Source organism: Anas acuta, chromosome 32 (assembly GCF_963932015.1).
Source record: "Anas acuta chromosome 32, bAnaAcu1.1, whole genome shotgun sequence".
NCBI classification, from domain to species: Eukaryota; Metazoa; Chordata; class Aves; order Anseriformes; family Anatidae; genus Anas; species Anas acuta.
Genome location: NC_089010.1, coordinates 886790 through 910554, shown reverse-complemented (window position 1 = coordinate 910554; position 23765 = coordinate 886790). Strand labels below are relative to the sequence as shown.

Here is a 23765-nt window from a genome sequence, read left to right as displayed (position 1 = left end):
TTTTTCTGTTTTTTTGTTTTTTTTTTTTTTTTTTTTTTTTTTTTTTCAAACTTCTCGTCTGCTTTTAGTGTAAATATTGAGGCTGGAAAAGGATGTGAAATCCTGATCCGTAATCCTGCATAATCACCTTCCTGGCTAAAAGGTTCCTTTGAATTAACACGGATATTTAAGGTCTGGCACATCCAGTCTTCAAAGGATCCAAAAAAAAAGGCCAAAAGACGTGGTCTTAAAGGCTCCTTTGGCCATTCTATCATAAAATACCGAGCATTTTTAATTGACTTTTTCCTTTTCCTTATCGTTCCAATTTCTAATCGTTATTCCTAATGGACTTTTTTGGTGCTATGTCTGGTAATTTGCTCCCTTTCTCTGGTCTTCGATTTCGTCTCGACCCATCTAGGAATTTTACTATGGCAATTCCCGCAGCCCTTGCTTGCAAACAAATCCCTAAAAAAAAAAACAATGGTATACGCCTTAAATATTTTATTTACGCCTCCATCATCCTCGTTTGGATCTTTGCATGCAGAATTATGGTCAAAATCAGTGCTGCAGCCAGCAAGGGAGCCCTTAAAAAAAAAAAATCAAAATTTTTGCTTGCCTTTATTCAGGATGGCATCAGCCCCAAACAGGAGCCAAAAATGCTGGGGCGCCTCTCCTAGATGAAATCAGGATTCAGGACCCAAAGCCCTCCTGGACGAGCCCCCAATTGTTATAAATGATAGGATTAGAATCAAAGTTTACAATTAATTAAACAAACAGAGGCGAGCAAACAGTGCTGGGTGTGCCGGGCGGCTCTGCTCCACCACGACTCACCCCAGTTCCATCGGGCGGCTGGTTTTAGAAAAAGCAGGGTTATTCTAATTAGCTCCCAAAATCCGAACCCTCCCTCTGGGGGGGTCTCTTGTGCTGAAGGCTCGTAGTCTTCCTCCCAGGCTTTGTCCTTCAGCTTCCCTTTTCTCCTTATTTGGTTATCTCTTGGCCAGATCTCAGAGATTTGCAGCAGTTTTTGACAACTCTTATCCCCTAGACCGAGTCTAGAGGATAACACCCCACACGAGTCTAACACCCCCCAGAGGCCCCCCCACTTGAGACCCCCCCATTGAACCCCCCTCATTGAGACCCCCCCGTGAGACCCCCCCTTCCCATGACACCCCCCTGTAAACTTCCTCCTCTTGAGGCCCCCTATGAGACCCCCCTATGAGACCCCCACCCTGTGAGACCCCCCATAACCCCCCCCACTTGAGATACCCCCACATGAGCCCCCCCCACATGAGAACCCCCCCCCACTTGAGACTCCCCTGAACCTGAACCTCCCCCACCTGAGGTCCTCCCCCTGTGCCCCCCCCCCAATAAATGCACAGAGACGGCCCCATCACAGTTTCCATCTTTATAGGGACAGAGACAGAGCTGGGGGGGTCTCCAAGGTGGGCAGGGGGGGTCTCCGTGGCGTGTGTGGGGGTCTCCATGGGGAAAGTCCTTGGGGAGGGGGTGCATGACCGTGGCCCCCCCCTTAGCTGGTGCGGAGCTGGTAGTCTGTGGGAGGGGGAGCAGCGGTGAGGGAGGGTCCCCAAAGTGTGGGGGGGCGTCCCCAAAGTGTGTGGGGGTCCCCAGGGCGGGGGGGGGTCCCACTCACCCCCGCTCTGGGTGATGTAGCGCACCCAGGGCAGCGCCTGGTAGCCGCTCTTCTCGATGATCTTCATGTACCGCACCTGGTGGCACAGTGGTTGGGGACGCTGTGTGCCCCCCCACCAAAAAAGGGGATCCCGGTACCCTCCCCTAAAACCCAGGACACCCCCATGGGCCGTGTCCCCACTTCCCGTGTCCCCAAAACATCGGGGGCACCTCCCTGGGGCCACCCCAACCCCACAGCCCCTCCAATGCGTCCCTCCTGCCCCATCCCCAAATCCATTGTGGGGGACCCCAAAGCCACCAGCCCCCCTCCCCAAGAAAAGGGGACCCCGGTACCCCCCCCAAAAAAAAGAGGACACCCCCATGGGCCGTGTCCCCACTCCCCTGTCCCCAAAACATTGGGGTCACCTCCCTGGGGCCACCCCAAGCCCCTCCGATGCGTCCCTCCCATCCCATCCCCAAATCCATCAGGGGGGGACCCTGAGGCCACCAACCCCCCCCCCCCCCACGTCCCCATTTGTCACCTGGATGCCCGAGACGGTGAAGTAGGGGATCTCGAAGCGGACGGCGATGGGCGGCCGCCCCTCATCTTCCTCCTTCTCCACGCTGGGCAGCCCGAAGTGGGCGCGCATCAGGTGCTCCTTGCCCCCCTGCGCGGCACGGCACGGCTGGGGACACCCCCGTGGGGACAACGGGCACCCCATGTGTGTCCCCCCCCTGACACCCAACCGAGCCTCACCGGGAAGGATTTAATGCTCCAGACGACGAGGTTCTTCTCGGGGAGGTATTTGGCCGAGCCCACGCTGGTCTTGAATTTGGGCGAGTCGGCGTCGCTGGGCACCGGCACCGCGATCTCCACGCCGTTGGCCACCGACTGCTTCTTGAACTGCGCCTTGGCCTGGGGGGGGACGGGGGGGACACGCGGTGACGGGGGGTCAACGGGTGACCTCGGTCCCCTGGGACGCCCCCCGGGGCGCCTCACCTTGACCATGATCTCGACGCGGCTGTGGGAGAACTTCTCGATGACCGACTCGATCCAGATGAGCGGCTTGGCGCGGGTGCCCAGGCGGTAGGACATGAGCTCGAAGTCGCCGTCGGGCGGCACGAAGGAGATGGTGCGGTCGCTGTCGAAGCGCGAGAGCCGCACGCACTGGTGGAACTTCACGTCCTCCAGCTCCACCGACTTGTTCTTGCCCCCTGCGGACGGGCGGCGCCGTGGGGGACGCGAGCCACGCCGGGGGACGGGGACGGCCCCCCCCCGATAGCCCCGAGCCCACCCCGGCGGCACTCACGTCCTGTCAGCTCGAAGAGGACGCGGTCGTTCAAGCCCAGGCGCAGCTCGGGCATCCCCGAGAGGAAAACCTTCAGCTTGATGGTGCCCACCACCTCGCTGAGCAGCACGCTGCCGTTGGCGCTCACCTGCGGGCACCAGACCCAGCGCTGGTCCTGGTCTCCTCACCAGTTTGGTCCCGGTCCCACCACCACCACCAGTATGGTCCCAGTCCCACCACCACCACCATCGGTTTGGTCCCAGATCCACCACCACCACCGTTATGGCACCAGGCCCACCACCACTACCAACACCACTGGTTTGGTCCTGGTCCCACCACCACCACCGTTATGGCCCCAGTCCCACCACCACCGGTTTGGTCCCAGTCCCACCACCATCACCACTGTGGCCCCAGTCCCACCAACATCACTGGTTTGGTCCCAGTCCCACCACCACCACCACCGGTTTGGTCCCAGATCCACCACCACCACCAGTTTGGCCCTAGTCCCACCACTACCAGTTAGGCCCCAGTCCCACCACCGCCACCAGTCCAGTTCCAATCCCACCACCACCACCAGTCCAGTCCCAGTCTCATCACCACCAGTCTGACCCCACTACCACCACCACCACCAGTTAGGCCCCAATCCCACCACCACCAGCAGTTTGGTCCCAGCCCCACCACCACCACAAGTTAGGCCCCAGTCCCACTACCACCACCATTATGGTCCCAGTCCCACCACCAACAGTTAGGCCCCAATCCCACCACCACCACCAGTTTGGTCCCATTCCCACCACCACCACCATTATGGTCCCAGTCCCACTACCGCCAGTTAGGCCCCAATCCCACCACCACCAGCAGTTAGGCCCCAGTCCCACCACCACCACCACCAGTTAGGCCCCAATCCCACCACCACTAGCAGTTTGGTCCCAGTCCCACCATCACCACCAGTTAGGCCCCAATCCCACCACCACCACCATTATGGTTCCAGTCCCACCACCACCAGTTAGGCCCCAGACCCACCACCACCACCAGTTAGGCCTCATTCCCACCACCACCACCATTATGGTCCCAGTCCCACCACCACCAGTTTGACCCCAGTCATCATACCCCCACCAGTTTGACCCCAGTCCCCCTCCCCACCATCTCCCTCCCCACCTCCATCCCCAACCCCACCACCACCGCCACCCCTCACCGGTGGGCACCCAGCAGCAGACCCCGCCGCGACGGGACCCCCACCCCACAATTTTTTTGGCCCCCCCCCCCTCACCAGCAGGTTCATCGACTCGATCACGTCGATGAAGACCTCGTTCTTCTTGTACTTGATGCCTTCGGAGCGCCAGGACACGGCGTTGGTGACGGTGGTGGGCACGCGGGACTTGCCGGTGTCCAGCTTGTTGCCCTCCTGTGTGATGTACCTGCAGGATGGGGGTGACGGGGGGGGGTCCTGCCCCCCCAAAAAAGCCCCCCAAACCCCTGCCCAACTCACTCCTGGAGGATTTTGCTGTCGGTGGTCTGCGGGAAGCCGAAGTCCATCAGCTCGTCCAGCAGCTCGTAGACGATGACGAAGTTGTCCCGGATGCTCTCCTCCTCCAGCTCCTTGAAATACTCCGAAAAAACCTGAGGGGGGGTGACACACACACACGGGGGGGGGCTCCTACCTTTGTCACCCCCCCCCAGCTGGGGTCAGCAACCCCCCCAAACCCTCCCCCCGGCCTCACCTCCACCACCTTGTAGAGGAAGGAGAAGACCAAGGAGGCGTTGGCGTTCTTCTTGGTGGTGGCCACCACTGGGGAGGGGGTTAAGGAAAAGTGCCGGGATGGGGGGAAGGGGGGGGTCCCGGGGTTTTTGGGGGGGGGTCAGGAAGGATACGGTAGAGGTTGGCGTGCTTGATCCAGAGGAAATGAACCTGGCCACGGGTCAGCAGCGGGGACAAAGCCCCCTCCTCCTCCTTCTGCAGCAGCAGCCCCATGAAGTGGTCGATCTCCCCCATGCTCACATCCCCCTTGTAGTTACGGCTGATGAGGGGCTGGGGGGGGGGTTGAAATTAGGGGGGGGGTCAGCCAGGACCCCCCCCTTTTCCATCGCACGCCCCTCGCCCACCCCAATTCTCCGTGCACGTGGCGGTGCCGGGGTTGGGGGTGGGGGGGGGGGACCCGCCGTGACCTTGGCTGACCTTGAGGCCGGGACCCGGGGGGTGGTGGGGTCCTGGGGGGTGGGTGGGGAGTGTTGGGGGGGGGTTCAAGAAAGGGGGGGGGGTCTCACCTTCCCCTTGAGGTCCAGGATGAAGACGGCGGAGGCGGACATGGCCCCGGCTGCCGCTTCCTCCTTCCCCGTCACCTGCGCCAGGTGAGCGGCTGCGCCCATGGCCCGGTGGGGCCTTAAAGGGGACGGCTCCGGGGGGGGGGGGGAGAAAATGGGGGGGAGGGGGTCAGGGTTCATTGGGGTGGGGGTCACAGCCCCCAGCCCCATTTGTGGGGGGGCCCCAGGCTCGGCTTGGCCTTGGCCTGGGGGCTGCGGGTGGCTCTGTGCCCACGTGGGGATGGGGGATGGGGAGGGGTGGGGGGCAAGGATGGGGGGGGCACAAGCTGGGGGGGGGTCATGGTTTAACTGGGGGGGGGTGAGCAGTCCCCCAGCACATGGTGACCCCCATGTGTGGGACTGGAGGGGCTGGAAGCCCCTTCCTAGCTTGGACCCCCCCCATCCTGGCCTGCGCTGGGGGGGGGGGCATCTGTGCAGGCCCCCAACACCTGGGACCCCCCTCCCTCACCCTGGGGGGCTCCCCACAGCCCCCCCCACCCACACTCTGGACCCCCACCCTGATCCTGGGGGGGCTCCCTGCAGCCCCCCAAAAACCAAGACCCCCACCCTGATCCTGGGGGGGCTCCCTGAAATCCCCCAAACCCCAGGACCCCCAACCCACCCTGGGGGGGCTCCCTGCAGCCCCCCCCAATCCACAGGACCCCCTACCCATCTTGGGGGGGCTCCCAACAGCCTCCCAACACCCAGCCTCCCCCAAATTTGGGGGGCTCCCTGCAGCCTCCTTCCCTACTCTGGACCCCCCCCCGATCCTGGGGGGGCTCCCTGAAACCCCCCAAACCCCGGGACCCCACCCCGGGGGAGCCCCCTGCAGCCCCCCCCCAATCTCCCGGACCCCCAACCCACCCTGGGGGGGGGCTCCCTACAGCCCCCCAACACCCAGCCTCCCCCAAATTTGGGGGGCTCCTTGCAGCCCCCTCCCCTACTCTGGACCCCCCCCGATCCTGGGGGGGCTCCCTGCAACCCCCAAACCCCAGGACCCCCAACCCACCCTGGGGGGGCTCCCTGCAGCCCCCCCCAATCCCCAGGACCCCCTACTCATCTTGGGGGGGCTCTCAACAGCCCCCCCAACACCCAGCCCCTCACCCTGATCCTGGGGGGGCTTCCTGCTGCCCCCCCAAACCCCCGTACCCCCCCCCCCCGCAGCACCGAGCCCAACCGTGATGGGCAGAAGGCAGAAGGGGGGGGGGGATGAAAAAAAGATTGGGGGGGGGTCAAGGGGGCGGGATCAAGAGGAGGGGGCGTGGTCAGGGGGTGGGGGGCGGGGTCACGGTAACGGCGCCCCCCCCGGTTGCTCGGAGCCGCAGGCGCAACGCCCCGGGAGCGGCCGGAACGGCAGCGGCGGGGGGGGGGGGACCCGGAGCATCCCCGAGCCCCCGCCATGGGGGGGAGGAAGGACCCCGACGGCGCTTACGGTACCGGGGCGGGGAGGGGACCCCCGGGACCCCCAGAACCCTTGGGGACCCCCGGGACCCCCCCCCATCGGTTGTTTCCTTGGGGGGTCCCCCCGGTTTCCCCACCCGTTTTGGGGGTCCCCTCCCCGGCAGCAGCCTGCCTGGGGGGCCCTGAGGGGGGCTGCTGGGGGGGGGGGCAGTGGGGGGCTGGGGACCACCAAGGTGGGGGGGTCACCACGTTTTGGGGGTCAGCAGGTTTTGGGGGTCAGCAGGTTTCGGGAGCACCGAATTTGGGGAGGGGGCCACTGGGTTCAGTGACTGCCACGCGTGGGGGCTGCTGGGTTTGGGGAGCACTGAGGGTTTTTCTTTTCGGGGGGGGGTACGGTCACTGCCGAGTGTGGGGGCTGCCAGATTTGGGGGCCACCAGATTTGGGGGCCACCAGATTTGGGGGTCACCAAGTTTGGGGGCCACCAAGTTTGGGGCCTGCTGGGTTTGGGGGGTGCACCAGGTTTGGGGAGCACTGAGTTTTGGGGAGGGGGGGGCGTACGGTCAGCACCAAGTGTGGGGGCCACCCGGTTTGGGGACCACCCGGTTTGGGGTCACCCCGTTTCGGGACCACCCCGTTTGGAGATTTTGGGGTTTTGGGCCCGGTGGTTTGGGGTCTGCTGGATTTGGGGACCACCGAGCGTGGAGGTTGTGAAGTTTTGGGACCACCAAGTTTAGGGGTCGCTGGCTTTGAAGGGGACCCCCAAAGCTTTTGGGGACCACCGAGTTTTTTTTGGGACCCCCAAAGCTTTGGGGACCACCGAGTTTTTTTTTGGGGGGGGGCGAATTGTGCGCGGTGAGACGGGGACAGTCCCAGGGTGGGGCACCTGGGGTGCCACCACCCGGACTTGGGCGCACTGATTGGTGCCACCGTCCTCCGACACCCAGCCGGGGGTCCCGGCGTCCCCACAGGCTGGGGGGGGGCACAGCGGGGTCACAAATCTTGCCCCCCCCCCGTTCTCCTCTTTTGTTTCCGCGACGCATCCGGGGGGTGCCGAGCCCGGCGCCCTGACATCACCGGCAGCCTATGAGCCGCGGGGACATCGCGGCGCCACCGTCCCCAACCCTCCGCCCAGCGCCACGCTTCTTTATTTATAACCCCCCCCAAAAAAAAATATTTATTTACACCCAAAATATTTATTCCTACCCCCCCTAAATATAGCAAACCACCAGGATGAAAAACAACACCAAACCCGGCTGCGGGCACCGCGCCACGCCACCGGCGGACCGAGGGTGGTGCCCGCCGTGGGCGTTGGGTGCCGGGGCGAGGAAGAGGAGGGGATGAAGGGGATGAAGCAGTTGTGGGGCGAGGATGAGGATGAGGAGGGGATGAAGCAGCTGCGCCTTTAATGTTGTAGCGTGCACGGCTGGCTGCTCGCTGCTGAGGTTCCTGGCACGCCCAGGGCTGAGCGCGCAGGGGCTGTTTTGGGGCGAGCGGCGAGGGGATGGGGGACCAGGAGGAGGAGAACTACTACGGGAAGCACGGTAAGGGTTGGGGGGCGGCAGGATTTGGGGAGGGGGGCGCGGGGCTTGCCCCCGAACCCCGGTGCCGGAGGAACCTTGGGCGGCAGCGAGGAGCGGGGTGCAGGAAGTTGGAGAGGCCGAGATAAGGCTGAGCGCGAGCGCGGCCCCCGCTTCGGTTCACCGGGCTTCCTGCCGCCAGGGTTCGTTAACACCGAGGCCTTCGTTAGCGCGGAGGTTAATGAGGTTAATGGGTAACGAGGGCGACCGGGTGGATCTGCTGTTTATGGGGCGGTGGCGCCGAGGGCACCGAGGGCGCCGTGCAAGGGTCGAGCCCCCCGAGTGGGTGTTTTGGGGTGCGGTGTCGCACCCCAAAAAATGCTGGGGTCGCTCCGTGGGGGCGCAGCTCCATGGGTACCCTGAAATTGATGGGTGTGGGGCTGCTCTGGGCACCCCAAAATCAACGTGCATGGTGTGGGGCTGCTCCAAGCACCCCAAAAAAAAAAGTGTGCGCCCAAATCTGATCTGTGCGTGGTGTGGGGCTGTTCTGGGCACCCCAAAACTGGTGTGTGCAGCATGGGGTTGCTCCAAGCACCCCAAAACCAATGTGTGTGGTGTGGGGCTGCTCCAAACTCCCCAAAAGCGATGTGAGCAGCACGGGGCTGCTTCTAGCACCCCAAAACAGATGTGTTCCCTGCGTGGGGCTGCTCCAGGCACCCCAAAAGTGCCTTGAATCAGCCGTCTCCCTGGTAGCAGGCACTCCAGGCCCCCCCAAACTGATGTTTCCTTGTCTGGGACTGCTCTGGGCACCCCAAAAGTGACTTGCCCTGATACGGGGCTGCTCTGGACACCCCAAAATCGACTTGTCCTGGTACGGGGCAGCTCCCAGCACCCCAGAACTGCTTCGAAGCAGACGTGTCCCAGCTCCCGGCCGCTCCCACACCGAAACTGGCCTCGCTGGCTGAATTCCCACCCTAAAAATAACGAGGGGCGAAGGAGCGCGGCTTAACCACCGGGCTGCCGGGCAGGAGCAGGGCGCAGGCTTCAGGAGCCGGGGAACGATTTTGGAAAGAGCTGTGGGGAAACTCGCTCTCCAAGGGGATAATTGCTTCCACGCCTGGAAAGCCGAGGCGCCGAAGGAGGGAAATGGCAGCTGGAGATTATTTTCCTCCTGCTCCTGGTTCTCCCAGGCCTTATGTTTAAAAACTGGGGGGGAGAGTTGGAAATTTGGGGCTCCCCGGAATGCACGGGGACGGCTCCTGCTTTGCTCGCGTCTGATTTGGGTTTTTGTGCGTCGCTGTCACAAGGAGGGGAAAACAAACCTAAAGGGTGGGCTGGGGATTTTCCAGCAGCAATGGGAACAGGATGGGGGGGTCGTGTGGCTGTGTCCCCCCCACCCCAGCAGCCTGGTCTCGGTGGCCCCAGCGGGTTCCCAAGGGCGCGGAGGTTTCCCTGCCTCTTTGGGGAGGCGTCGGGGAAGCGAAGGGAAAACTCCTCCTCCCCCCCCCCATAGTGGTTTTTCCAACTGAGCCGGTTTGTTCTCCATCCCCGCAGGGACGCCGCAGAAATATGACCCGAAATTCAAAGGTCCCATTTACGACAGGTAAGAGCAGCGCCCCCCCCGTCCCCAAATCCCCCTGGTGGGGGCCGGTGGCCGTGCTCATGTCCCCCCCCACTCCTCTTCCTGGCCCCAGGGGCTGCACCGATGTGGCTTGCTGCATCCTGCTGGTCCTCGCCATCGTGGGCTACGTCGTGGTGGGCATCGTGGGTACGTACGGTCCCGGGGGGGTGGGGGGGGTCCGAGGGGCTGCGAGCTCCTCGGATGAAACAGAGGTGGGGATGGGGTAACCAAAACTGCCCCCGTTTTATCCCCACTGCCCAGCTTGGACGCACGGGGACCCCCGGAAGGTGATTTACCCCACCGACAGCCGCGGGCAGTTCTGCGGCCATCAGGGAACGGCCAACGAGTAGGTGCCCCCCCCCCCAAATTCTCCCTCCTCGTGTGCTGCTCGCTGGCGTCGTGATGCCCTCAGGGTGGCATTTTTTGGGCCGTTTTCTTCGCAGGGGCAAGCCTTTCCTCTTCTACTTCGACATCGTGAAGTGTGCCAGCCCGCTGGTGCTGCTGGAGTTTCAGTGCCCGACCACGCAGGTATTTCTGGATGCCCCAACGACGCAGCTTTTTTCTTTAAAAAAAAGAGAAAAATGCCCCAAAATGAAAGGTTCCCTACCTCCTCCTCTCTTTCCTTGTTCCAAGATCTGCGTGAGCAAATGTCCGGACCGGTTCATGACCTACCTGACTGCCTCCAAGGTGCCTGCCAACCTGGAGTACTACCGGCAGTTCTGCGTGCCCGAATTTCGGGACGTGAGCAAGGTGCGTCGGGCTGCCCCGAGCGGGGATTTGTCCCATCCCAGCCCCAGAATTTCACCTCCCCCTTGCTGTCCCCATCCAGGCTCCCATCGAGGTGCTGAGGGACAAGGAGTGCCCGGCCATGCTCTTCCCCAGCACCCCACGTAAGTCTGGAGGTGGCTAACGAGCTGCCGTTAATTCATTAACAAGCTGGGACTCTGCTCGTTAGGGCTGGGGAAGCGCCCGTGCTTGCTTTGTTTTTTGGGATCTGAGCCACCCATCGGGGATTTTGGGGGAGGTTCGGGTCGCTTTCTGAGTGCTGCTGTGGGTTTTGTTTCCTCGGGATGCTGGGTGGGAGCAGCAGCATCCCTGGGGTTGCCGGTTTGGGGGTGTCCCATGGGGGGGGACGTTTGCTGAGCCCCCTCTTTTGCAGTGGCTCGCCGCTGCTTCCCGGCCATCCAAGCCAAGAAGGGCGTCATCATGGTGGGGAACGAGACCACCTACGACGATGGGCAGGGGAACCGCAGGAACGTCACCGACCTGCTCGAGGGGGCCAGGTGGGTGCCGGGGGCTGCGGGGGCAGCGCCGGGGCTGCTGCGTTATCACCACTTTGGGGGGGGGGCAAACCACGGGGATTTTGTCTGCAGTGCCGCAGGCAGAGTGGACACCGACTCTCTCCCCTGCCTCTTGCTTTTTTTTTATTATTATTATTATTTATTATTATTATTATTATTATTATTATTATTGATGTTATTATTATTATTACTATTTTATTTATTTATTTGCGTTCCAGAAAAGCAAACGTGGTCCTGGAGATGAGGCAGCTGGCCATGAAGATCTTTGAGGACTACACGGTCTCCTGGTACTGGATCATAATGTGAGCAGAACGCGCGGCACCCGCTCCCCAGGGGCGAAGCTCAGGAGTTCCCCCACCGTTTTCTGCCTTTTTTTTCCTGACTTTTGCATAATTTCCATCCAAAGCTGACAGCAGAAGGGTGGCAGTGGGTGTAGAGGCTGAAGTCAAGCAGGTCCTGAAGGACCGAGCTGTCCCCTTCCCAGACCACGGAGTGGGAAGTGGCACGGGGGGTTTTTGGAGCGTGTTGGAGCAATTTCGCCCCCACCCCAGTCCCTTTCTGTCACCCCAGTTTCTGTTTCTTCCTCCCGCAGAGGCCTGGTGATCGCCATGGTGGCCAGCTTGATCTTCATCGTCCTGCTCCGCTTCCTGGCCGGGATCATGGTCTGGGTGATGATCGTGCTGGTGATCCTGGTGCTGGGCTACGGTGAGCGATGTCCTCGGGGCTGGGAGCCTTCTCCGTGCTCTCCCTCTTTTCCTTTCCATCCTTTTTGCACCCCCCAGGCTGAATCCTTGGACCCAAATATTGCTGGGGTCGAGCAGCACCTCGCTCTCGAGTGCCAGTTGGACGATTTTCTGCTTCCCACCCCAGGAATCTTCCACTGTTACATGGAGTACACCCAGCTGAAGGGGGAGGCTGGTTCCGACGTCTCCCTGACCGACCTCGGCTTTCAGACGGATTTGCGCGTCTACCTCCACCTGCGGCAGACGTGGCTGGCCTTCAGTGAGTCCACGGAAAAACGTGCTCGGGAGGGAAGAGCACAGAGATTTTGGGGCCTTCTTGGCCTCTTGGTGGCCCTCTCCAAAAATCTGGGCTATGGAGAGGGGCTGTGCTCGATGGCACGGGATGGAGCGCGTCGAGGCCGTGCTGGACGTCCCTTGGGGAGCGCAGGGCGCAGCGGTGGGTTGGGAAGGGGAGGGCGGACGGTGCCCTCGCGCTGATGGGGCTCCCCTTTTCCCTCCCAGTGATCATCCTGTGCGTGGTGGAGGTGATCATCATCCTGCTGCTCATCTTCCTCCGCAAGAGGATCCTCATCGCCATCGCGCTCATCAAGGAGGCCAGCAGGTAGGGGCCACCGCGGCCCCCGTGGTCACCCGTTGGCGACGGGAGGGGACAAGGGGGGTGTCCCCGTCTTCACGAGGACTTCCACGGGTTTTCTAACCGCCTTCCCCCGTCCTCGGCAGGGCTGTTGGCCACATCATGATGTCGCTGCTGTTTCCGCTGTGCACCTTCTTCCTGCTGTGCCTCTGCATCGCCTACTGGGCCAGCACGGCCGTGTATCCTTTCTCCTTCCTTTTCCTGCGCGTTGGCTCCAGGGGAAGGAAGCCGTGGAGACACTGCAAGTCCTCCAGGGTGCTGAACTCGTGCCAGAGTCAGGGGTGCATCCGCTTGCAAAGCCGCCAGCTGCGGCCTCTGGGTTAAAAGAAACAAAACCCAACGTAGGGAAGCAGAAGGTTGGCAAGAGCCAAGCGGAGCTGGGTGTGCTGAGGGTCCAGGCTCGTGTTTTTGTCGAGTTGTGTCTCCTTAACTTGCTGCAGCTTCCTCTCCACCTCCAACGAGGCGGTCTATAAGGTGTTCAACGAGTCGGCGTGCCAGTTTTCTGGGCAGACCTGCAGCCCAGAGGTGAGGATGTCAAGAAATTCAGCCCAATGCTATGCTTTACCCCTGAAAGAGAAGATTGTTTCTTACACAAAAAAATACTTCGGTGGTCGTTCGAGCCTTGTAGGCTCTTACAAGCAAAATCCCCCACTTTTGAACTCGCTTCCATCGTGCTGTTATTTTTCTTTAAGCTGTTGTATGTGCAAAGCTTGCTTCTTGATGTGAGCAAACGTGCGATACGTTGAGCAGGATCAAGTCTCCTGGAAGCCAGCGTGGCTTTGGGTTGACCACGAGACGTTGTCGGTCCGCCTCACGTGCCTAAAATTCCTCTGTTCCCCCCCCCAGAAATTCAACACATCCAACGTCACCAAGCTGTGCCCCGATGCCCAGTGCCTCTTCGCGTTCTACGGGGGAGAGACGGCGTACCACAAGTACCTCATCGTCCTCCAGTTCTTCAACGTCTTCATGTTCTTCTGGCTCGTCAACTTCGTCATCGCGCTGGGGCAGGTGACATTGGCGGGCGCCTTCGCCTCGTACTACTGGGCTTTCAAGAAACCCGACGACATGCCCGCCTTCCCCCTCTTCTCTGCCTTCGGCCGCGCGCTCCGGTACGTCCCTGGAGGAGCACCACGAGCTCCTTGGGGTTTTCTGTGTCTAACCGGAGTGGTTTTCCCAGGTACCACACCGGCTCGCTCGCCTTCGGGTCGCTCATCCTTGCCATCGTCCAAGTCATCAGGGTGATCCTGGAGTACCTGGACCACAGGCTGAAAGGTACCGAAACGGGGCTGGGAAATGAGGAGGTGGGCATGGCCGGTGGCTCTGCGGGACCGGAGCCCATGGGGGACGTCCCCCTCCTTGGAGATGCTCCCTTGAGGTGCTCCTGGAGGTGGTCGTGAGCACCCTGCTTGAGCAGGGGTTGGACCAGATGGACTGGGACGGGGACGTGGGCACCTTGAGGCTTGCAGGGGGGTCTCTGGGTTCAGCTGCTCACCCTCCCATCCCTTGGTGTTCCTCCAGCTGCAGATAACAAATTCGCCAAGTTCCTCCTCAGCTGCCTCAAGTGCTGCTTCTGGTGCCTGGAAAAATTTATCAAGTTCCTCAACAGAAACGCCTACATCATGGTAAGGGGCTGCTGGTCTTGGGCACCCAAGAGGTTGTTAACTCTGGGGGGGCTTTGGCATGCGTAGGCTGACTTTGGGAGGCTGTTGAGACCCGTGCCTCTCAATTTCATGGGAAAACGAAGCTTTTCAGCGTTTTCTAGCTGTTTTGCTGGAAAGCCTCACCATTCTGCACAGTGCTGTTCCTCACCTCTCTGCCCCCATTTCTGTGACCCCTCCTAGATTGCTGTTTACGGCACCAATTTCTGCACCTCCGCCAGGAACGCCTTCTTCCTGCTGATGAGGAACATCATCAGGTGAGGTCCTGCTCGAGTTCCCGGTGTCCAGGTCCCTCCTGCTGACAAAAAGGCAGCCAAATATCTGCTGGGAGCAGGCGCTCACCTCTCTCTCACTCCCAGGGTGGCCGTCTTGGATAAAGTCACCGATTTCCTCTTCTTCCTCGGCAAACTCCTCATCGTGGGCAGTGTTGGTAAGTATTGGCCAGCGTAAGCTTCTCCTTGGGGTATTCGCTATACCCTGAGCCTTCCCAAACCCTGTTTTTTGGGAAGAGCCTTCCCCGAACCCCCTCGTTCTGCCCAGGTTCCTGCAGAATGAGGTCCATTTGTGTGATTTTGTTTTCCAGGAGTCCTTGCCTTCTTTTTCTTCACCCATCGCATCAAGCTGGTCGAAGACACGGCGCCGTCCCTGAATTACTACTGGGTTCCCATACTGGTGAGCCTCTTTCTGCCCCGCTGGGGAATTTAGAAATCCTAAAAGAAATCCTTAGCAAGAATGCCTTAAAAATGCTGTTCCGCTGGCCGTTTCTGCAGAGCTGCTTTGTGAAGGATTATTTTCCATCCCCACTGAAACGAGCCTTTGTTTCAGCCGCTGGCGAGAAGGCGTCTTGCCATCCGGGCTGGCTCCGTCCACCCTTGCTGCAGACTCCTTTTGTTCCCTGTTCCTTTCTGTTCCACCCCCACCAGGGAATTTGGGATTCAGCACTTCTCTCCTCCTCTCCAGGTTCCCCCTAACCTCAGCGTTTCTCTTCCAGACGGTGATCGTGGGCTCCTACCTCATCGCCCACGGCTTCTTCAGCGTCTATGGCATGTGCGTGGACACCCTCTTCCTCTGCTTCTGTAAGTGTCCCCCCGCTGGGCAGCCGAACCTCCCCCCGCCCCAGAGCCATCTGGACCCCGGGGTTTGCCCCCCTGGCCTCTCCGTAGGGTTTTCTCCCACTCTTTCCTTCCCCACCTTCCACCTGCCTTCCTGCCAGCCTCTTCTCTCCCCTCTACCTGGAAGCCCACAGCCTGTCTCTGGGTCTCTCTCTGTTTCGGTGCTTTGGTTTTTGGGGAACCTAACTGCTACTAACTTCAATTTTCCTTTTTTTTCCTTTTGTTTTCCTCCCCTCCTCATGTCTCTCCTTGTTCTCCTCCTCCTCTCACCTCTGCCCTGCCCTTCCCTGGCCTCTCCCACTCTTTCCTTCCCCTCTCCCCATCCCGGCTGCTTCCTCCTGGGGTTGTGAAAAGGTGAAGATCTGGAGAGGAACGATGGATCTCCCGAGAGGCCTTACTACATGTCCCCCGAGCTGAGTGCCATCCTGCTGAAGGGGACCCTAGAGCCTTCCAAAAACACCGATAGCCAAGGCTAGGGCTGGCCCCGGGGTGGCTGCGTGGCCCCAGCAGCCTTCTCCTGCGGCCACGGTTGGTGCAGAGCTCCCAGTTGGGTGTCCTCCAGGTCCTCCTGGCTGGAGGTGTGCTGGCTTCTCCCTGCTGTACCAACCCCATCTCCCCGCCCGAAAATGAATACTCTTGTATGGAAGGAACAAATCTGGAGTTAATCTGGGCTCCTGCACAGCTGGGCACGTGTGGCCAGGAGCTGTTGAGCCATGCGGTGCCCGGTGCTGTTGTGCAGCCGGGTTTGCTCCTGGGTGGTGGAAAATTTGTGCCCCTGCTCCTCGCCCTGTGCCAAGCGGGTCAGCTCAGCCGAGGATCCCCGTGCTTGGTGGCGGACGTTTCGCTTTCGGTTCCTGCAAGGCGCTGGGTGTGAAGCAGAGCACGCCCTTCTCGTGGGTGAACCCCCCCCCTGCTGTTGTTGTAAGGAGGTTAAAAGGAGCAGCTGGTGGTGGTTGCAAACTGCTGAGGCTTTCGCTCACAGCCTCCTTTTAACAAAGATTTTGGGTCCTCCTGCTGGTGGCGCAGAGCTTGAGCCCCTAGGTGGAGGCTCTACGAGCTCTGCTTGCTCCAGAGCTGCTTTGGTCGGTGCTTTGGCTGATCTGTGGGTGAAGGAGCCGCAGGACCACGATGGCTTCGTGACGGCTGGGTCCTCTCCTTCTTTGCTCTTGATGCCCCAAGGATGAGCAAGGCTTTGGGAACGCCGTCCTCGGCGACTCCCCCTGCACCCCAACCCCGAGCAGACGCAGCGCCGTCTCCAGCAGGACGAAGGCGCAGCGGTGACGCTTGGGTTCCCGTCCCGGCGTCGTCCCTTACAAAACATCCCAGAGCTCTTCTTGCTCAGCTCTGACGCTGGTGCTTTGTGGTTTGTTTTTTTCTGTTGTTGTGGTTGTGATTTTCTCGCCAGAGCAGCTGTTTGGCGCCGAGGCCAACCGGTGTGTTCAGGGCTGGGAATGCACCTAATTACTGTGTGCGCGTCGCGTGTTGGCGAGGGCGTAGGGTGCTGGGCCAGCAATGCTGAGCAAAATCCCTTTGTGCTCGCGGCCGGAGCAATTCGGGACGCAGAAGGAGCAAAAATCACTTTGTGCTTGTGGCCCAAGCAATTCGGGACACGGGAGGAGCAGGAGCAGGGAGGGCGTTGGAGGGAGCACTCCAGGGTGACCTCTCCTCGCAGCTCCTTCCTGCAGCACTGTTAAATTTTCCCAAGGGAAAAAACAAACAAACAAACAAAAAAAAAAACAACAGACCTTTGCATTCTTCCAAGCAACAATGAGGAAGTTTTACAGAGCACAGCACTCCCTTTAAAACAAGGAGCAGCTGTGACGGTTCGCACGTCAGGAGCCCTTAGGTGCAGCAGAGGGAAAGTCCCCTCTCCCCACGATGAGCTCAAAGACCTTTATTGCCACGGGCACGCCCCAAAGGAATATTCCTTAGCCGGGTGGCTCAGCTCTCCTCTGCCACCTCGCTGCCTTTGAGCTCCGTGCCCCGGCCGTGCCAACCCCTGTCTGTGGCCCCCGCTGCTGCGCGGGGGGGTTTCTCGTTGCAGTGGAAGACCTGGAGCGAAACGATGGCTCGGCCGAGAAGCCGTACTTCATGTCTCCCGACCTGAAGAAGCTCCTGAAGAAGAAGAACAAGGGCCAGCCGGAGGCGTAGAGCCCGCCGCGTCCTCCCCGCTCCTCCGTTTTTTTCCCTTTCCCGTGCCGGGAGCAAGGTTGCGGGGTTGCACCCGGCGCTCAGCACTGCTTGTCCCAGGAGAAAATGCTGTCTCGATGCACCCAAACCACCAGCAAGGCTCGGCGCAGAGCAGCGGGGAAGGGCTCCTTGCCGAGAGGACTGGGGGATCGTTAACAATCGGGCATTAATTGTCAGGGCTGCAGAACTCAGCACGGCTCAGCCCCTGCCCGTCCCACGTTGGGATGTTTCTGGCCAGGACCTGCTGGCGTTGATAAAAGCAGCGTGGGACCGGCTCTGGCACGAGCACAAGGCTAAGTCCGGTTTTTAGGGGCATTAAGCCAACAGCAAAATGAATTTTAAACTAAATGAGGAATCCGATGATGCTGTCACGTTCAGGGCAGCTGCGCTTGGTGGCCTCGTAGCACCTGGACAAAACCAGGCATTGCAGTGACCACCGAGCCAAGCAGCTGCCCTGCTGGTGGCTTTAGGCAGCTCTCTGGCTTGCAGCCCCCCCAAAATATTTGGTTGAAATTGTTGGTTCCCACCCGGAGAGCCGGAATGTGCAGAAACAGCCTCGCTTCTCTTGCTGCCTTTCGAAGACGCTTTTAGGGTTCTGCTTTGGGGCTTTGGTGGGTGCAGATTAGAGAAGTAATCACTTAATGAATAAGCTCGTGATTGCTCCACGTGTGAAGGTGGAAGGAAATCCCGGGTTGAAGGTGCTCAGCTATCCGAGGGGGCCACGAACAGACAGGCGTTATTTTAATAATAACTCTGGGCAGTTATTTCATCGCACTGAAAGGGCTGACAGCTTCCACCCCATCCTCGGAACAAATCCTGCATTATGTTTCCCAAAACGTGGCAGCAAAGTGTCCCTAAGACACCAACAAATTTAGCTAGTGGTGCTTTGCCTGCGTGATGATTTAGGAAGACCCCCCCCACCTGTGGGCATGGTAAAGGAGTAGTGTGTGTGTGTATATGTATATATACATATATATCTTTTTTTTTTTTTTTAGGTTTACATTAGGTAATTTTAAGCAAACCAAATGCCAAACAAGGTTGCCTTACGTCCTGAGACGCCACGGGGTTTTCTGGACTTTTAGCTAGCTGCTTTTTCTAATAGGAAGGTGCACACCTCTAGCAGCTTCCATCAGAAAAAAAAGAGGGAGATTTTTGAGAAATAGACTGAAGGAGGTTAAATATCGCTGCCTCAGAGCATTAAAACACAAATAAAATACCGAAGCTTCCTTTGAGCAGATCACTGGAGCTACACGGCCCTGCTGTTGTGAACGGGGAACTGCAGGATCCACGTGTGCCAATTTCGAGGAGGCTTCGCCCAGGTGTGGTCACCTCCACAGATTTGATCTGATTGCGCTTTATTCTGCTTTAAAATAAATTTGCTGGGGTGTGAAGTGGAGAACTTAAGCAGTTCCCAAAGCACAGGGCAGGCAGCAGGAGCTTTGTGGGGTTGCAGGCACTTCCTTCTCTTAACAATTGCAAAACTTCTTTATTACAAGGGTTTAAATTTGGTTAGCCGTGTGTAACTGTAACTCGTGCTCAAGGGTATATTCTGCTTCTTTTATACGTATTTCTCAGTAATCTTAAGATCCCTGTAGTATTTTTGTAAGATACAAGAGATGTTTTCTATTTGCACTATTAACTGCTTCGGGGGTTTCTATATTTTTGGTTTTAGCCGTTTCCCGGTGGTTTCAGTTCTCCAGCTGTTGCTGCGATCCCTTCCCGTACTGCTTCAGGGACGGGTGTTGAAACAGGCATGTGCTGAGGTGATGCTAACTTGGGGGCAAAGATTTTTTTTTAAAAAAAATAAGGCATTAAAGAGGAGAATCCTCCTCTCAGTTCAGGATAGGCGGTCAGTAGGTAAGTGGGAGCAATCATAGGAATGCATTAATTTTACAGCTGCAGTAGCAGCCATGAGGAAATTCTTTCTGGGGCATGATTCTGGTCCTGAATTATTATTTTTTTTTCCCCTTTCCTCTGGCATCCTTGTATAGGTTTTGAGTTGTGTTTTTCCTTTTTTTTTTTTCTTTCTTTTTTCTGTTTGAAGTTTCTGTATAGAGGGCAAGTTCACTGCTTGCACCTAGGTGTCAGCTGTTAACTCTTCATGCTTTGGTTTTGGAAATGCTGTCCAAAGTAACAGGACCACCAGTAACTGACATTTATTTGCATCGACATACCCCACAGATCGTTAGGTCTGAAAATACGAAGGTTGAGAAAGGACTGTTAATGTAAGAAAAGGTGCTCTTCGCTTGGGACATGGGGCTGGCTCCGCTGTGTCGTGTAAATTTGGGATTCAAGGGGCAGAATTAGGGGATCCTGTTTATTTCCTGCTGAGGAAATGGTATTCACGCCGCAGCAGGGTTTTAGCATCCAGAAAGGCTTCGCTCGATGACTTCCACCATTTCTGCAAGCACAGGCTGATGCCTGCACCTGGGAGTGCACCTCCTGTGCCTAAGCCACGTATTTAAAAACATTTTTAGGAATAATTGCGCTTGCGAGATGCTCCTTCTGCCCCTGCCATCCACGCATGCTCCTTGTTATTCCCCAAATCATCCCAGGGCCCTGCTTGAAAGCTGCAGGGCTGATGTTTTACACTCCCCTTCCTTTTCCACGTGTTTCTCCGAGGCATTAATTACAGCTGCTGTGCACCGGGGCCCCTCTGCGAGCACACACCTCCAGCTGGAGCGTACGCGCGCGTTTCCGATGTCACCTGCGGCGGTTGCGTTGATGTCAGCATTCCAACCAAAAATAAAGTGCCTATTTGGACCTCACTCCCACCACGCGGCTCATTTGGGGCTCTGACGTGATGGCGAAAATTTCGTCGACTCAGAGAGGGGCTGAGGGTGGAAGGGACCTCGGGGCACCCCCGTGTCCAAGCCCTTGCTCCGCCAGGCCTCTGCTCAGAAGTGGTACGATCGGTACATTCGCCTCACTCCAATTCTGTAAAATCACAGAATCACAGAATTTCTAGGTCGGAAGAGACCTCAAGATCATCGAGTCCAACCTCTGACCTAATGCTAACAGTCCCCACTAAACCATATCCCTAAGCTCTACATCTAAACGTCTTTTAAAGACTTCCAGGGATGGTGACTCCACCACTTCCCCGGGCAGCCTGTGCCAATGCCTCACAACCCTTTCGGTAAAGAAGTTCTTCCTAACATCTAACCTAAAACTCCCCTGGCGCAACTTTAGCCCATTCCCCCTCGTCCTGTCACCAGGCACGTGGGAGAACAGGCCAACCCCCACCTCGCTACAGCCTCCTTTAAGGTACCTGTAGAGAGCAATAAGGTCACCCCTGAGCCTCCTCTTCTCCAGGCTGAACAAGCCCAGCTCCCTCAGCCGCTCCTCGTAGGACTTGTTCTCCAGGCCCCTCACCAGCTTCGTCGCCCTTCTCTGGACCTGCTCAAGCACCTCGATGTCCTTCTTGTAGTGAGGGGCCCAGAACTGAACACAGCACTCGAGGTGCGGCGTCACCAGAGCCGAGTCCAGGGGGACGATCACCTCCCTAGCCCTGCTGGCCACACTGTTTCTGATACAAGCCAGGATGCTGTTGGCCTTCCTGGCCACCAGAGCACACTGCTGGCTCATATTCAGCCGACTGTCCACCATCACTCCCAGGTCCTTCTCTGCCTGGCAGCTCTCCAACCACTCATCTCCCAGCCTGTAGCTCTGCTTGGGGTTGTTGTGCCCCTGGTGCAGGACCCGGCACTTGGCCTTGTTGAACTTCATGCAGTTGGGCCTCAGCCCATGGGTGCAGCCTATCCAGATCGGCTTTTCAAAGGGGCAAAGCCTGCACCTTTTTCGGGAAAGAGGTCTGGCAAAAGCTGAGTGATGGGAAAGCAGGAAACACGCCCGGCCTCCAAGCTGGGCCCCACTGGTTCAAGGCATTAACACCAAGCACCAGCTTCAATCGGGTGCCTTGGGGAGGTTGTGCAGGGCACAGGGCCCTCTACTGAGCAGGCAGGCTGCAAAAAAGCAGTTTTGGGGATGAGTGATCACGCTGCCTGACATACCGGGTTATATTTCCCCCATGAACAGGCAGCTGTCTCCTGAGGGTTCGCTCCTCTACAGCACAGATTGATTGAAAAGCAGTTTCTGCAAAAAAAAGGCACCAGCCCGCAGCGCTTTGCCTGCCTTCTGCCCCAGGAAATGGAACAGCTGGAGAAAACACCGAGTAGGACTGTGTGGGGAACAGAAACTGCTGGCTTTCATCCCAAAAATGGTTAAAAAAAAAAGGAAATAAGGGTAAAGGGTTAAAAAAGGGTAAAGGGTTAAAAAGGGTAAAGGGATAAAAAGGGATAAGGGTAAAAAAAAAGGTAAAGGGTAAAACGTAAAGGGTAAAAAAAAGGTAAAGGCTTAAAAAAATGGTAAAGGGTAAAAAAAAATATGGTAAAGGGTTAAAAAAGGGTAAAGGGTAAAAAAAGGTAAAGAGTAAAAAAAAAAGGTAAAGGGTAAAAAAAAAGTGTAAAGGGTAATAAAAAGGTAAAGGGTAAAAAAAAAAGGGTAAAGGGTAAAAAAAAAAGCGTAAATGTTTTAGAAAAAGGGTAAAGTGTAAAAAAAGGGTAAAGGGTAAAAAAAAAGGTAAAGGGTTAAAAAAAGGGTAAAGGGTAAAAAATGGGTAAAGGGTTAAAAAAGGTAAAGGGTAAAAAAAAAAAAAGAAGGTAAAGGGTAAAAAAAAAGTGTAAAGGGTAATAAAAAGGTAGAGGGTAATAAAAAGGTAAAGGGTAAAAAAAGGGTAAAGGGTTAAAAAGGCTAAAGGGTAAAAAGTGTGAAGGGTAATAAAAAGGTAAAGGGTAAAAAAAGGGTAAAGGGTAAAAAAAAAAGGTAAAGGGTAAAAAAAGGGTAAGGGGTAAAAAAAAAAGTAAAGGGTTAAAAAGGGTAAAAAAAGGGTAAAGGGTTAAAAAAGGGTAAAGGGTAAAAAAAAGGGTAAAGCTTGCTCAAGCACACTCAACTTTCTGCTTCCTATTTTCAGAGTCTGGGGCTTGCTTTTTTTTTTTTTTTTTTTTTTTTTTTTTTGACTGTCACAAGCTGTTGCCCAAGAATCCCGTGAGCCCACGTGCTGGGTCTGGCTGGGATGGAGTTAAAATCCCTGCAGCAGCCCATGCAGCACTGGTGTCCCAGCAGCCTTCTGGCACAGCACCAGGACCCCCTCCAAGCCCCCAAAAACCAGCAGGCTGGGGGTGGGCAAGTGATGGGCAGGGGACATCACCAGGGCAGCTGAGCTAAGCCCAACAAAGGATAAAAAAGGTGGGAAAGGGGAAATGGGGTCTGCAATTCCCCCTGCTGGGGCTGTTCATGTCCTGTTGGCGTTTGTGGACCTGAGGATTTTTTTTTTTTTTCTGGCTCTGAGAGTTTTTTTTTTTTTTCTGGCAAGGAACCGTAATTTTTATGTGTCCATCACAGATATGATCTTCTCTTCTTGTAGCCCAGGTCGTAGGCACGGACTAAGCTGGAAATTTGCGTGAGGGTGAGTGGATGCCCCTGTGGGCCACGAGTTGGGGGATTTTGTTAATCCGTTTTGCCTGGTGGCATGCTGGGGTAGGGGAGGAAAGAGGAGGAGTGGGTACAGGCTGTTTTGTGGATTGTCACATTTCTGTCCCTTCTCCTTGGTCTAAGCCCCATGCCCTTGGCTTGGCATGGCAAATGGAATCATAGAATCCTAGAATCATAGAATATCCTGAGTTGGAAGGGACCCTTAAGGATCATTAAGTCCATCTCTTGACACCGCACAGGTCTACCCAAAAGTTCAGACCATGTGACTAAGTGCACAGTCCAATCTCTTCTTAAATTCAGACAGCCTCGGTGCAGTGACCGCTTCCCTGGGGAGCCTGTTCCAGTGTGCAACCACCCTCTCTGTGAAGAACCTCCTCCTGATGTCAAGCCTAAATTTCCCCTGCCTCAGCTTAACCCCGTTCCCGCGGGTCCCGTCACTGGTGTTAATGGAGAAAAGGTCTCCTGCCTCTCGACACCCCCTTACGAGGAAGTTGTAGACTGCGATGAGGTCTCCCCTCAGCCTCCTCTTCTCCAGGCTGAACAGGCCCAGTGCCCTCAGCCGTTCCTCGTACGTCTTCCCCTCCAGGCCTTTCACCATCTTCGTAGCCCTCCTCTGGACACTCCCCAACAGTTTCATGTCCTTTTTATACTGTGGTGCCCAGAACTGCACACAGTACTCGAGGTGAGGCCGCACCAGCGCAGAGTAGAGCGGGACAATCACCTCCCTTGGCCTACAAGTCTAAACCTCGATAGTGCTGAACCTCGACAGGGATGAGGATTGTGTGTATGGGGATCTGCCAGGTATTTAGAGCACGTGCCAGGCAGGGGCAGTTCTAGCCTGGAAGGAGACAAGGCGCAGAGTCCTGCTGTGGGGGGGGTTGTGTAAAGGCTCCCCAAGGGAC

At 57.5% G+C, this 23765-nt stretch overlaps 2 protein-coding genes across 4 annotated transcripts; one reads left to right on the top strand and one right to left on the bottom strand.

The window, feature by feature from the left end:
- Positions 1 to 1369: 1369 nt before the first annotated feature.
- On the bottom strand, positions 1370 to 5318 carry AP1M2 (adaptor related protein complex 1 subunit mu 2). The gene is made up of 11 exons (XM_068664404.1): positions 5160 to 5318; positions 4767 to 4923; positions 4616 to 4683; positions 4384 to 4514; positions 4165 to 4312; positions 2919 to 3045; positions 2609 to 2823; positions 2366 to 2524; positions 2151 to 2276; positions 1631 to 1706; positions 1370 to 1530 (listed from the first exon to the last, which is right to left on the bottom strand). The coding sequence occupies exons 1-11, from the start codon at positions 5259 to 5261 to the stop codon at positions 1508 to 1510; spliced, it is 1332 nt and encodes a 443-aa protein (XP_068520505.1). The 5' UTR covers positions 5262 to 5318; the 3' UTR covers positions 1370 to 1507.
- A 1153-nt stretch (positions 5319 to 6471) lies between these two features.
- Positions 6472 to 20141, top strand: SLC44A2 (solute carrier family 44 member 2 (CTL2 blood group)). 3 transcript variants are annotated; one of them, XM_068664347.1, is made up of 22 exons: positions 6472 to 6628; positions 9669 to 9717; positions 9809 to 9882; positions 9997 to 10081; positions 10179 to 10263; positions 10369 to 10485; positions 10565 to 10625; positions 10895 to 11018; positions 11255 to 11338; positions 11629 to 11741; positions 11907 to 12038; positions 12281 to 12380; positions 12500 to 12592; positions 12854 to 12938; positions 13260 to 13522; positions 13591 to 13685; positions 13932 to 14035; positions 14255 to 14328; positions 14431 to 14501; positions 14655 to 14743; positions 15063 to 15147; positions 15538 to 16531. In XM_068664347.1, the coding sequence occupies exons 1-22, from the start codon at positions 6595 to 6597 to the stop codon at positions 15657 to 15659; spliced, it is 2139 nt and encodes a 712-aa protein (XP_068520448.1). In that variant the 5' UTR covers positions 6472 to 6594; the 3' UTR covers positions 15660 to 16531. The 3 variants fall into 3 exon arrangements, with proteins under 3 accessions (XP_068520448.1, XP_068520446.1, XP_068520449.1); XM_068664345.1 differs by lacking the exon at positions 6472 to 6628 and adding an exon at positions 7917 to 8138; XM_068664348.1 differs by lacking the exons at positions 6472 to 6628; positions 15538 to 16531 and adding exons at positions 7920 to 8138; positions 17228 to 20141.
- The last annotated feature ends 3624 nt before the right edge of the window (positions 20142 to 23765 follow it).

Excerpts from the sequence above, each read along its gene's own strand:
- AP1M2 (XM_068664404.1), bottom strand. The coding sequence starts at position 5,261 with ATGGGCGCAGCCGCTCACCTGGCGCAGGTGACGGGGAAGGAGGAAGCG. Across the intron at positions 2,824-2,918 it reads CCTCTTCGAGCTGACAGGAC|GGGGCAAGAACAAGTCGGTG; the intron begins GTGAGTGCCGCC and ends GCCCGTCCGCAG. Across the intron at positions 2,525-2,608 it reads GCGTCGAGATCATGGTCAAG|GCCAAGGCGCAGTTCAAGAA; the intron begins GTGAGGCGCCCC and ends GTCCCCCCCCAG.
- SLC44A2 (XM_068664345.1), top strand. The coding sequence starts at position 8,099 with ATGGGGGACCAGGAGGAGGAGAACTACTACGGGAAGCACG. Across the intron at positions 10,626-10,894 it reads GCTCTTCCCCAGCACCCCAC|TGGCTCGCCGCTGCTTCCCG; the intron begins GTAAGTCTGGAG and ends CCTCTTTTGCAG. Across the intron at positions 13,523-13,590 it reads GCCTTCGGCCGCGCGCTCCG|GTACCACACCGGCTCGCTCG; the intron begins GTACGTCCCTGG and ends TGGTTTTCCCAG.